Raw genomic sequence first — 13004 nt, 5'->3', positions numbered from 1 at the left:
GTCTTTGTTTGTATTTCTTCTGTCTTTTCCTTCATAAACCATTTTATTTAACCTTTTAAGTATCCAGTATTTGAGAAGTAATGTGGACTTGCTATCAGTTCAGAATTTTTAAAAAATTGTAACTAAAATAAATAGTTCAGAATTATCATCATTTAGAAATTAAAAATCATATTTTGAAAAGTAAAATGGTTAGTGCTGTTTAATTTTCTTTTCCCACACTATCCATGATTTGATGAAAGAATGTTAGACATTTGGATATGCTATTATTGTTAATTACTTTATAACATATAGCTTTTTAATTTTTACCTACTTGTGGGGTTCCTTTTGATGAATTCACAAGTGAATGACATAATGTGCTCCATTTCAGTCCCCGCACTACCTCCTTTCTTCCCCTCCCTCTGTCGGTCTTCCTTCTGTCAATTTATTTTTAATTGGTGCACTGTATTATCCACAAAAGGGAAACTCACTGTGATGTAGTCACACATGCACCAGGCACAACTGAGTCAATTTCGTCTCCTTTCCCATCTCTCCTCCCTCCCCCTTCCCCAGGGTCCCCTTCATTACTGGTCTCCCTTTTGGGGGGGGTAGTAGGGATTGAACTCAGGGTCATTCAAGACCACTGAGCACATCCCCAGCCCTATTTTGTGGGAAGCCATCCTGACACGTGACTGGGCGGCTCCCGTTAAGGGTCTGAGGCTTCTGGCTGTGTCGGAATTTTCCCGGCCCTTTCCTGATGAGAGAACCCGTCCGTGTGGGGGTGTGACTGACCACTGACCCCGGGGGGGCCCAATCACTGACCCTGACCTTGGAGTGCAGTCCCCCCTCAACCTTCATTGGATGGAATTATCCCCTGAATTTCTTGTTCCCCAATAAAAGGCTACTCCCTGGCGTGTTCACTCTCTCTCTCTCCTGCTAGCCCTGAGTAATCCTTGATGCCCTGCTGGGCGGTTAGAGGTCAGAGCCAGAGAGGGGAGCCGTCTCCGACCTGGCAATAGAAATAAGGTAACTGAGTCTGTGTGTTTTATTTCGATCTCTTCTAACTAACTTTATGCCAAGAACCTCATTAATGAAACCATTGCGCAGGCCGCATGGTGGACTATTTTGTATTTTATTTAGAGACAGGGTTTCACTGAGTTGTTTAGTGCCTCGCCCATTGCAGAGGCTGGCTTTGAACCAGTGATCCTTCTGCTTCAGCCTCTGGCACCACTGGGATTACAGGTGTGTGTCACCACGCCTGGCAACATCATGCATTTTTAAGGAACATTCTGGTGGTCAGGAGGACCCGCAGGCATGCCCACCACTCCACCTGCTGCCCGCCAGCACCTGCAACTCACCCTGTTCCTGCCTGCTTCAGGAAGTTTCCCTGCCACCTGCCTTCCCCGCCACCCTCAACACCTCTCTTGTGCCTCAGGGAAACTGCTCCAGGGCTTCTCCCACACCTTTGTCAATCAACACAAAAAGATGCTGTGCTGTTTGTTCTAATCTAAAGGGGGAGGGGCTGGGGTGTAGCTCAGTGATAGAGCTCTTGCCTAAACCAGTACTGCAAGAAATGAGTGAATAAGTAAAAATAAGAAAGTCCTCTGGAGACCTCCTGCTGATTGACTTCTTCTCCCACCAGCTCCTGAGTCACTCTGGATCCTCCCTCTGGACCCCTGTCCCCATAGCCATCTAGTGGCAGCAGTGCTGCAGAGGCCACAGCTCTTCCCCTGGACCCTCTTTGCCCAGAGCCGGTGCCAGCTTGCCTTCAGCTGGAGCAGATGTGTGGCTGAGGATTCTAGTTTCATTGCTGCCCTGGGGCTCACCTCAACCTTATTTGGGTTTTAAGTCCATTAATATAGAATTGTATACATTCTAGATTCTAGAATTGTACACATTCTATGCCATTTAATTGTTGATTAAAGTTGCTAACCAAAAACAAATAATAACATTAAAAATGCTGGCCCTCCTTTCCTTTTGGCAAGCTAGGCAAGCGCTCTACCACAGGGCCATTGCCTCTAAAAATACTAGCACTTGTAAAAACACGAGGGATTTATTTATGACAGCTGTATGATCAAAATGCCACAGATTTGAAATTAAAGGTGAAACCAACTCTAAAGGAGCTCCAGATTGGGGGGTGGGAGGGGAATGCACATGTCCATGGATTTGTAGGATAAGAAGCAGGTGCTCACCCAAGGCTTGGATGGAGCCCGTCATTGTGTAGATTCATCTGCCGGCAGATAAGTACTGTCAGGGATCAGAGCAAGCCAAGTCCAAGGAGACAGCACATCAGAGCACTGGTGACTGGAGGCTGAGCAGCCTCTCCAAGGACATTGTATGAGTGTGCCCAGGAACTCTAGACCTTCTAAAGGATAGTCCTCTCACCCGGAGGTGAATTGCAGGCACATCCCCTGCATCTTCTCATTTGATTTTTGGCTAAAAGTTACATGTAATACTGGTGGAGATTATTTTTCCCTTACCCATCTCGGTGTGTGGTGAAGTTTAATTTGCCTTAGTTCAGTTGAATATCATCTTCCTTATGGACGTGTGGGGAACCATGTAGAACCCCAGAGTTTGGTATGGAGATTCTTTTAAGCTGAAGAAAGAAGCCTTCTCAGAGTTCCTTGCCTGAAGAAAAGCAGCAAATTCTGGGAAAGGAGGGGCCATCAACTCCATCCCCAGGGCAGGCTGCTCCTAGGGGGAGATCCAGATAAGACCCCCCTAAATACCTGGGGGGGTCGTGGCCAGGAAGCAGGGAGACCCCCACACCTACTCCAGCAAGTGTCACCACCCCTTTACTGTTTCCTCTGTTCTTCTGAAGTCCCCAAAACTTTCCTTAACAAAGGGCCTTAAGCTCCTGCCCACCTCCCTGCTGTGAGGCCTCCAACCAGCCCTCAGTACCAGTAAACCCTGGCTCTCCCTTGGTCTCTCTTTTTAAATTAACTTTGTTTTAGCTGATAGGTAAAACATAAGCATTGCACATGCCGAGGGGGTCGATGCTTCTTACATGTATGCCTTGTTTAGACCAGCTTACCTGTCTGTCTCCCCAAACACCTGCGGATTCTTTGTGGTAAAACCTTTTGAAGTCCTTTCTTCCAGCTTTTTGAGATGCCCAGTGTTCTACTGACATCTACAGTCACCCTGGACTCCTAGTTTCTCCAGCTGCAGCTTAACCACCTTCCCCCTGTCCCTGTCCAGCGCACCCTCTCTCCCCAGCCTCTGTATCCTCAACTCTTGCATAGTCAGTGCTCCTAGACAGCACAGGTGAGTGATGGACAGCTGTAGAAATGCTCTTGGTAGATCTCTCTATCCTCAAACCTGTCTCTACGTCCATGAACTACACTTTGACAGCGACAAGCCTTGGAGGAGAGCTGTCTCTGGGAGGCAGTGGGCCTGCCTAGGGAGCAACTCTGCAGGTGGTCAGGGTTTAGGTCTCCAGCTGGGCGGCCCCTCTCCAGCCAGCTGCTCTGCTTCAGGCCCCTCCCAGCACATTATTTTATTGAGCGTAAACCAAGTGTCTGGACCTACATCAGCCCTCAGGTAAGACATTTTCCATACTGGAGAGGGTTATTGGAACAATCGGGAGGGGACCTGAGGAGGACTAACCAGTGCTGAGGTTCAGAGCGCATGCAGGGCTCCTTCCCAGCACAGCCATGCCAGGTCCCATCTGGAGTCCAATCTGCATGCTGAAAAATACCAGTAGTGTCTGGCTAAATAATAAGACCAGAGCGTCACGCCTGACTTGCAAGCTCTCTTTCCCTGGGGTCCTGGCTGACGGAGCCCCTGAACTGGGTTCTAACTGCTCCCTTGGGATCCCATGCGCCAGTGACCTTCAACCCGGGCACCCTCCTTATTTCTCTTGGTGACTTCCCCACTCTCTCCTTATTTTAGAGGAAAAGAAGGTCTGTACTTTGTAGAGGCTCACACAGTGGGTGTCTCCTGTGCCTGCTCGCCTGCCCCAGGTGAGGGCTCAGCCCTTGGACCAGTGTCACCCAGTTTCTCTCAGTGACAGCCAGTCCTTAAGCCTCCTGCAAAGCGTTCCTCTGAGGGGAAGGCAACCACTGTTCATGTCTCATTTATAATAAATACATGCTTTTCAATTAAGTGGTCTGTCATTCAAGAAAAATAAGTATGAGTGCTGACTGACTGACTGTGGGGAGTTCACAGCTGTCACTCTGTCCCCTGTGGTGGAGAGTGCAGAGCATGCTGGATGCAGCAGTGAACAGAGGCCCGGTGGGTGTTATTTCTCTGGTCCCCTCAAGAAATGGTGGTCCTTGATTTAGACTGTGACAGTGGGTGGGTAAATCATAGACCTTGGGATGCTAAAGACCTTCATGTGATGGCTGAAGCGCAGGGACAGTGACTGTAGCTCCCAGTCTCGCTCTGGGTTCTTCTTAGCATGTCGTCACCACCCCAGGTGGGTGAGAATGGGTCGATTGCAGCATTGCGAAGGCTGCTCCTGTCAGCCTGCTGCAGAGGCAGGGTGGAACCTGCTCTCCTGCTCCCACCAGGCGACATCCGCCAAGCAGGTTGGGGTTAAGAAGCTGGGGACAGCTGGCTCCCTGGGACGTCCACAGAGGTGCTTGCTTGGTCTGCGCAGCATGGAGAGGCAACACACAGCAACAAGCTGGACTCCGTGTGGTCTTCCCTGGCCTCCCTCACAGCCACGTGTCCCCCTGTGACCAAGCTCTGGCGCCCTCAAGTCCTTTCATGCTCAGGGGTGCCCCTGCCTGAATGCTCAATGCTCTGGCTGAAGCCCATCCTGCAGGAAAACTAACCTAGGGGTTCCTCTGCCCCTGCTCACGGGGCATCGCAGGAAAACAGGTTCTTGTGTTTGATGAAATAAACTTTAACGTCAGACACCAAAAGTCATGCGAGAGAGCTTTATTAGAAGTGAAAGTGAAGTACAAACAAATTGAGGTTGGAGAGAGAGCCTGGGGAGGGGAGAGAGAGAGAGAGCTAGAGAGAGAGAGAGATATCTCCAGGCAGAGGACATCAAGGGAGACGATGCTGTCCCTAATTTTACTACTGTTATGTTCACTAGGAGAGCTGGGGACCCCCTTCTGCACTCTTTGCCAATCAGGAGTTCAACTCCTTCACATTGGGCGGTGGTTTTTGACCTTACTTGGTACCACTCTGGAACTTGGTGGCCATCCTATTTAGGGGAGGGGGGCTTCACCTACAAGTCAATCCCATGATAAGGTGGGCACTAGGGTCAGCAGCTGGTCAGAGTTACCTTAGTGTGCCTGCACCACTAAAGGAATCTTCAATCCCAGATAGCTGGAGATGCTTGTAGCCATAATTCCTAGCTTCCCATCAACCTCAGTGGCCCTGTTAAGAGTTAGTCCCATTAATCCTTTTCTCTTCATGTGATTTCCAATTAGCTTCTACCTTTTGCTAACTACCACTCTTTGCTTTCTCATCTACTTTGGAAGTAGTTTAAAGAAGACCCTAAAGTGATTTAAAGGACACTTGTGACCTTGCTTGCATTTCCTGGCTCATGGATGGCTACTACCTAACAGGCTCGGTCTGGATGGGGTGAGGAGGAAACTTTTATTGGGTTGAGTTTGTTGAGCCTTGTGCTGACCTGGCTGCCCCCATAACAACAGAGAAATTTGCTCTGCAAGAGGAGCATGAAATGAGTTGCCTGTTGGAACACCTGCGGATTACATGTTCTTGGCCACATTCACTGATTTTAAATTTTCTTATCTTTCCCATTTTTATGAATTTCTTTTCCTCTTAGGGTGGTTATTCCACTAGTCTATAGACCCTTGTATTGAACCTTTCATTTGCCCTTTTTGCCTAGGTAGTAGCTTTTTAGAATAGCTCTTTCCATCCTGAGGGTGTGCTTGGTCTATTTTATGCATGCGTGGTTGCTGACTGTCCATTTGAGAATGTGAGTCTTTACTTTAAAGCCGTTTCCTGTTGGCCTGGGCTTTTCCCTGTTTCTTGTTGCTCCATTCATTTGACTCCAGTGCATTTCTGTGGACCTCACTTGGCTCTCTCCTTCATTCTCCCCTTCATTTCACAGGGTGTCCTCCCATATCTGCCGTTTCCTGGGCACCCAGGAACTGGTGTGAGCCTCCTTGGTCTGGTCAGGAGAGGTACTGCCTGTTTCTAATGCACACGATTTGGAGAGACATCGGGTCTGAAGATGTGCTAGAAATTAAAATAAAAGGCATGGTCAGAGGGATTTGCTTCAGATGGACAGCTGGGCAAGACTCTTAGGAACGAGGTGTGAACACAGGAGGGTGAGAAGACTGTCTGGCACAGGAAGAGCAGGAGGTTTGTCCTGGTACCAGGGGAATTGAAATGTGAGGGATGTAGAGCAGCAGAAGTGAATGCCCAAAACCCCGGTTCAGCATAGCCCAGGCGGCAGGAGGGATGAGTCCTGGAGCACGGCCAGGTTCCCCCGCGGCAGGCGACCTGAACTGGCTGGGTCTGCTGGGGAAGCCGTGAGGCTGGCCACGAGGCTGACCAGGCTCAGTGAGGCCCTGGGTTGGGGCGCTGCTGGGGGAGCTCTTGGGGCTGGAGAGGGCTGCCCAGGAGGACACCAGGAGCTCAGGGACCACTGCCACGGCTCTCTGGCTGTCCTATGCTTAGGGAGTGTTTCCTGGTGGGGCAGGGCACTCAGGGGCCACCGAGCTCTCTGGAGTGGAGCCTCCATGCCTTAGTTAGGGTGCCAGCTCCCTAGTGAGGCAGGGCTGCTCCGGGACCAGAAGAGGAACAACCCCCTACTTGCCACAGATGAGCCTCAGGCGCAGGGCCCATGAGGGCTGCATTTTTCATGGACAGAATGACTTCAAGATTGAGAAGCCACTGCAGAGTCTGGAAGGAGACATCTGGGCTGTGTTTCCCGGGTGCCTTCCTGCTCAGGGCTGGTGGAGGTGAGGGAGCCGGCTGGAACCTGCCTCATTATGTCCCCGGCTTTCTGACCACAGGACTCCTTTATGGTAAGGAGCAGCTTCCCACGTGAGCCGTACATTCAATGATAATAGGTAAGTTGTGAGGTCAGGGTGGTGGCTACTGGGGGCAGTAGGGGCAGGGAGGGTGGGGCAGGCTGGTCAACACCCACCAGGTTGCAGGGAGATGGGGGTGAGTTCCGGTGAGCTACTGCCACAGGTGCCCAGAGAGCAAACATGCAGTGGACACTTAAAAACCCAGGAGGAAGGGTTTAGAATGCTCGCCATAAATAAGTGATGGATGTTTGAGGAGGTAGTTACGTTTAATCAGACTTAAACACACAGAATGTCCATGCATCAAAACAGCACGTACGACTTTCATGTTTTTGCGTATTAGGTACAATTCATGTACGTGTCAGCAGTTTCAGGGTGAGTTAGGAGGTGTTTCCATGGCAACACGTAGATGTATAGCCAGAGAGCTCAAGGATTGCACCTGCTCAGCTCCACACCCAGGGTCTGTCTCGCGAGGGAGAGGAGTGCTTCCTACCTGGGTCCTGTGCCCACCCTGCCCTCCGCGCTGCACTCCTGGGAAACAGCCTGGAGCAGGCTTTCTCAACCCCACAGGAGGCCACATCCCCAGACCCCAGAGGGGCAGGGAGGGTCTGCTGCTCTTCCCATGGTGGCATTTTATCCCTCATGCCCTTTCTCAGTGCCACTGCAGTCCTCCTTATTGGAGCCTGTGGCTGGCCTGTCTGTGCCTTCTCACTCAGCCTCCCTCCCCTTCTTCCTCCAAGGCAGAGGGTTCAGAAGCTCCCCCCTGAAGCAGGACTTGCTGCGGTGCCCGGCGACGCTGAGTACCCCCTGCACCATGAGCAAAGCCCCTGTTCAGATGTTAGATATCAGGGCACCCTGGGAACAATGCAGCCTTGGGAGCGCAGAGCTACAGCTCAAAGTGGGACAGATGGCTTAGGGGAAGCAGAGCAGCATGTGACATGAGAGCACAAGGGTGACATGAGAGGATGAGAAGTGCGTCCCTCGGCTACCGAGCGCCCACTTCTTCCCTTCACCAGGAGCCAGGAGGCCTGTGTGGCGAGGAGCACTTTGGAACACCAGCCCTGGGCCCCAACTCCACTCTGCCTCAGAGCCTCCCTGGGCGGGCAGCCTCCACCCTGAGGCCTCCTCCTCTGTGACCGCAGGATCTCCCTGTGGAGACAGACAGGTGTGTAAGTCGTGTCCTCCAGGGCAGCTTGGCGCCCAGGGAGTCCTCCGAGAGTGTCCCCTCAGGTCCCTGGCAGCTCCTGGCTCTGCTGGCTTGGTGTTCAGATGCAAACCTTTCACTCCTCTTGCCAGCACACCTTGGATGCACAGAAAACAGAGAATGCTGTCTTCATTTACCTGCTTTTATGTTTTTGTTTGTTTTTGGTCCTGGGGATTTCACCCAGGGATGCTTTGCCAGTATGTCACATTCCCAGCCCTTTTTTATTTTTTACTGTGAGACAGACTCTCATTAACTTGCCCAGGGCCTTGTTAAGTTGCTAAGGCTGGTTCAAACTTGTGATCCTCCTTCCTCACCTCCCCAGTGGCTGGGATAATAGGCGTGTGCCACCGTGCAGGGCTTATCTATAGATACTGACTTCCAAGGACATGATATCTTTTCACAAGCTAGATGAGTGGGCCTGTGACACCCTGAGGGCAGGTTCTTTATACCTCACTATTCACCTTGTGGGTCCCTGGGCTAGGGTTAGTGCTGCTGCTCTCTCCCCATCCATGCAACATGAGCAGGCAACTGACAAGGGTTTTTAAAAATTTTACTTTACTCTGACAAGATTCTTGACAGCAACACACACAGCTTTGTATTTCCTATTCCTGGCTGGGCTGGGCTCTGTTGGTAGAGTGCTTCCCTGGCACGTATGGAGCTCTGGCTCAGTACCCCACACCACTCGTGATGAACAGAGAGTCAGTGGCCAACTCATTAAGACACCCATTATGTCCAGCTTGAGGGATGACCATGGCGTGCCTCCAGCAGAGGTTGATGGATGAATTAGCTGAAATAATGTCTAGTGAGAGACAAATGCCAGTGTTTCATCCAATCTGTCTGTCTTCATCCGACTTCAGAGTGTGCTGTTGAACACAGGGAAACCTGTCTTCCAGGCGTTTGTGGTTGGAGCAGCACATGGGACTAAAGAGCTCTCTATTCACGTCTATGGGATGGGAGCCATGAGGTGAGTGCTGAGATGTCCTTTCTGTTTTCGTTGGAGTGTGTGCAGACACACACTTAGTTGTCTTTATGCTTCTGTCTTAAGCACCTGACCTCAGGCCACAGGGCCTGAGGTCAGGTGCTTAAGACAGAGGTCACTGTCATGTCTGTCCTCTGCAGTAGCACTGTGTTCAACGTGGTTGGCTAGCTGTCCAAGAAGTGCCTTTGTGCATAAGCCTTTAAGCCTGCCTTGCCTATTTTAGGAGGGGCACACATTCCTTCTGTGAAACAGCAGGGCTTCCACGTGGTGCTCAGGGAGCTCTCGGGGTGCACGTTTTGCACATCTGTCCAGCTGCTCGCTGCATGTGTTACAGCGTGGTCACCACATCTGCCCAGTGAAACAGCGCGGTGCTCCACAAGCACTTTGACTTAGCAAATGCTTTTGGAGAATGTGGTAGACGTTAATAGCATAAAGATAAATAAGTCATTAGATTCGTGGCACTCTGATACTAGCAATGCATAAATATAAAATATCGTAGAACTAGTCGGAAATGTGACATCTCTCTAAAGATTTCCTGTCTTTTGGGTCAAGTCTTAGAGGACTTATGGAGATGCCTAGGTGGGTTCAGTGAGGGGACACCATGCAGCCGTGGTGGGAGGGGCAATGGAGCCACACTGAAGGTTTGGGGAGCAGGTGAGGCTCCGGGGGACAGTAAGGTGCCTGTGAGCCTGGGAAGGCCGTGTGAGCTGGCAGTAGTGCCCACAGGCACAGCGATCACTGTTCACTGGCACACATTTGTCCCTCCACAGGGCTGGTATCATGCACCTCGTCCCCATGCGACAGCTCTGCTCCTCTCCAGGTCCCAGCTGAGCCAGCCAGGGCACCTCATGCAGTGACATGTTCAGGAACACAACTAAAATGCAGAAAGCGGGTCGTATCTGGAGCCTGTTCTCTTACCAGATTGTCCACCATGCTCTCGAGACGTCCTTGTAGGCAGTAAGGGATGAGGAGGTGACTTCAGTGGCATCCTGGTGGGAGGACACCAGGTGCAGGCCCATTCTAATAAATAGCATGAAAGAGAAACTTTGAAAACCTGAGCTGAGGTAGCAAACCTGCTCATTCAGGGAAAGACACAGTCAGCCAGTCTTTCATCCTGAGCAGGATGGTGTGAGTGAGCAACTTCAGGGAGGACACAGGTCTTGGGGAGTCACCCCTCAGCTGCATCTGGAGAAGAGCAAGATCAGGTTGTCCAGGAGTTTGCAGATGTCCGGGCCTCGGCGCCTGCGAAGGGCAGTGGCCACAGTCAGTAGGCTCCCCCCGCCACCCCCCCGCCCGGGGTGCTGTGGAACTGCCCATCATCAAGGTTCCCTGTGCTTCACGTGTTCACAGGGCGCTCAGCCAGGCATGCGCAGCCAGTGGCTGGCGTTAAGGTGGGTGCCAGGAGACAGGAGCCAGGTCCCTATTATAAGAAGAGCGTCAACCATGTGGACTCTCTTCTTGGAGTTTTCAGACATGGTCAGCGCGGTCCTCAGCATCCCTGGTTGAGATTAAAAAGACAGAGGCTGTTTTTAACTGTTCAATCTCTTGGTTTTTTCTGTTAGTTGGTCAAGTGCACTGCCGGCAGGCGAGCCTTCATGAGTCAGCCTCTGCCGAGTTCCCTCCCTTCTGGTCATACTGCACTCACTCCCTTCCAAGTGTGTGACATCGACATTGTCCACTGTCCCATGAGCCCCACACATCAATTCTGGGTCAGGGTACTTGAAGTTTTAAATTCGCTTACATTGTGCAAACATTTATCTTAAGAAGGGAAATTTGAACTGAGCTAAAACCCCTCAACAAGGGCTATGCTATCCAGATAATGTGTACTGATGTCTGTGGTCCTGGAAGAACTGATTTAGTTCACCCTGGACGTGCTGTGTTCTGTAGCATAGGCGGCATGTGCAGTAGCTTCTCCCCACATTTGGCTTCTTCCCCCTCTGGCTCTGACCATGTGCCCTCTCCATTTCCATTCTCAGGCTGGGCTGCCCTCCTTCCGGACTCCTCGGGAGCAGCATGTGACCACACCTGGATTCATCCTGAGCGTCCCCGCTGCATTCCCACTGTGCTTGGGGATCTCCCGGGCACCTGCCGGCTGCTCTGTGCCTTTGGTACCTTGGGAATAACCATATTTCTAGAGTGCTTGCAGTTCCCACAGTTCCTATAAAATTCTAATATGTTTACACTAAAAAATCCATGTTGTTAAAAAACTGGGGCAAATTCGATCTCAAGTGATGCTGACTTTCATGTGATCCTCGAGCTACGCGGGACACCTATGGGTCTCAGACCAGGTTCCACCTTCGGGGCCTAATAAGAGTCTCCCACTCTGGTGTTCTCTGCTGGCTATATGTGTCCAAAGTCTTAGTTCCCAGAACGTAACTTTTAATTGTCAAGGACTTGGCACAGGATCTGAGGCTCTGCCTGACGTGAGTGGGTGGAGCGAGATAATGGGGGGTGCCAACGACAGCCTCCTCTCTGGGTTCCTTCTGCTGGGGTTCTCAGACCAGCCTCAGTTGGAGAGGGCCCTCTTTGGGGTCGTCCTGCTCCTTTACCTCATGACCCTTCTTGGCAACTCCGCCATCATCCTGGTGTCCTTCCTGGACCCCAAGCTCCACACACCCATGTACTTCTTCCTCTCCCACCTGTCCTTCCTGGACCTCTGCTTCACCACTGGTATCCTTCCTCAGCTCCTAGTCCACCTGGGGGGCTCAGACAAGTCCATCTCCTATGGCGGCTGCGTGGCTCAGCTGTACGTCTCCCTCGCACTGGGGTCCACTGAATGTGTCCTCCTGGCCGTCATGTCCTACGATCGCTATGTTGCCGTCTGCCGCCCGCTACACTACACTCTTCTCATGCACCCTCGGCTCTGTCACTCCCTGGTGGCCACAGCGTGGCTCAGCGGAGTGGCCACCACCCTGGTACAGTCCACCCTCACCCTGCGGCTGCCCTTCTGTGGGCATCGCCGCGTGGACCACTTCTTCTGTGAGGTCCCTGTGCTCATCAAGCTGGCCTGTGTGGACACCTCCTTCAACGAGGCTGAGCTCTTTGTGGCCAGCGTCCTGTTCCTGGTGCTGCCCCTGTTGCTCATCCTGGTGTCCTACGGCCACATTGCCCAGGCCGTGCTGAGGATCAGGTCGGCTGCTGGCAGGAGGAAGGCCTTCGGGACCTGCTCCTCCCACCTGCTGGTGGTCACCATCTTCTACGGGACCATCATCTTCATGTATCTGCAGCCGGCCCAGAGCCGATCCAAGGACCAGGGCAAGTTTGTCTCCCTGTTCTATACGGTGGTGACTCCCGTGCTCAACCCTCTGATTTACACTCTGAGGAACCAGGAGGTGAGGATGGCACTGAGGAAACTCTGGGGAAGACCTTATGATTGAGGGGACCTGGTGACTGCCAGGTGACACTTAGTTGACGCGGTTGCTCCCCTAGAGGATGACTTGGAAATGGCGATGACCCAACCCTGGGCTTTGGTAGAAAGCGAGGCTACTTTGAATTTCAGAGCAGGACAGACTGAGAGAGGCCCACGTTGCAGATCTGTGTCCTCATCACGGGGTTGCCGATGTTAGGCAACCAGATGAGAACGCGACTGTGCTCCAAGCACTGTGCTGCGTGAGAGCTTCTTCTGTGTAACTGTCTTAGCCACGTGCTAGAGAGAGAGAGACCTGTGATGGGTCTCTCTCAGATACTGAAGAATTTGGGTCAGTTGCTCAGAACAGAAAGTACAAACTCTAAAGCTCAGTGACTATATTTGACTGACCATGGATTGCTGGACCCTCAGGTGGCCAAGGGTCCCTGAGTTCTCTTAGGTGTATCCCCCACCCCATGAGTCCTATGAGCTCTGAGGCCCCCTAGCGGGTCCCTGAGTGAGTCCCACTGAGCTCCAAGCCTG

General features: G+C 51.8%; 1 protein-coding gene across 1 annotated transcript; it reads left to right on the top strand.

Moving 5' to 3' along the window:
• Positions 1 to 11559: 11559 nt before the first annotated feature.
• LOC107153295 (olfactory receptor 2G6-like) lies at positions 11560 to 12492 on the top strand. Its single transcript, XM_015498825.1, has one exon. The coding sequence runs from the start codon at positions 11560 to 11562 to the stop codon at positions 12490 to 12492; it is 933 nt and encodes a 310-aa protein (XP_015354311.1).
• Positions 12493 to 13004: the final 512 nt, after the last annotated feature.

Source organism: Marmota marmota, unplaced genomic scaffold (genome assembly GCF_001458135.2).
Source record: "Marmota marmota marmota unplaced genomic scaffold, marMar, whole genome shotgun sequence".
NCBI lineage: Eukaryota > Metazoa > Chordata > Mammalia > Rodentia > Sciuridae > Marmota > Marmota marmota.
Note: the sequence above shows the minus strand (reverse complement) of the source record. Positions and strands in the feature narration are given on the sequence as shown.

Bases quoted from the DNA above. Each gene is read 5' to 3' on its own strand.
- LOC107153295 (XM_015498825.1), top strand. From the start codon at position 11,560: ATGGGGGGTGCCAACGACAGCCTCCTCTCTGGGTTCCTTCTGCTGGGG.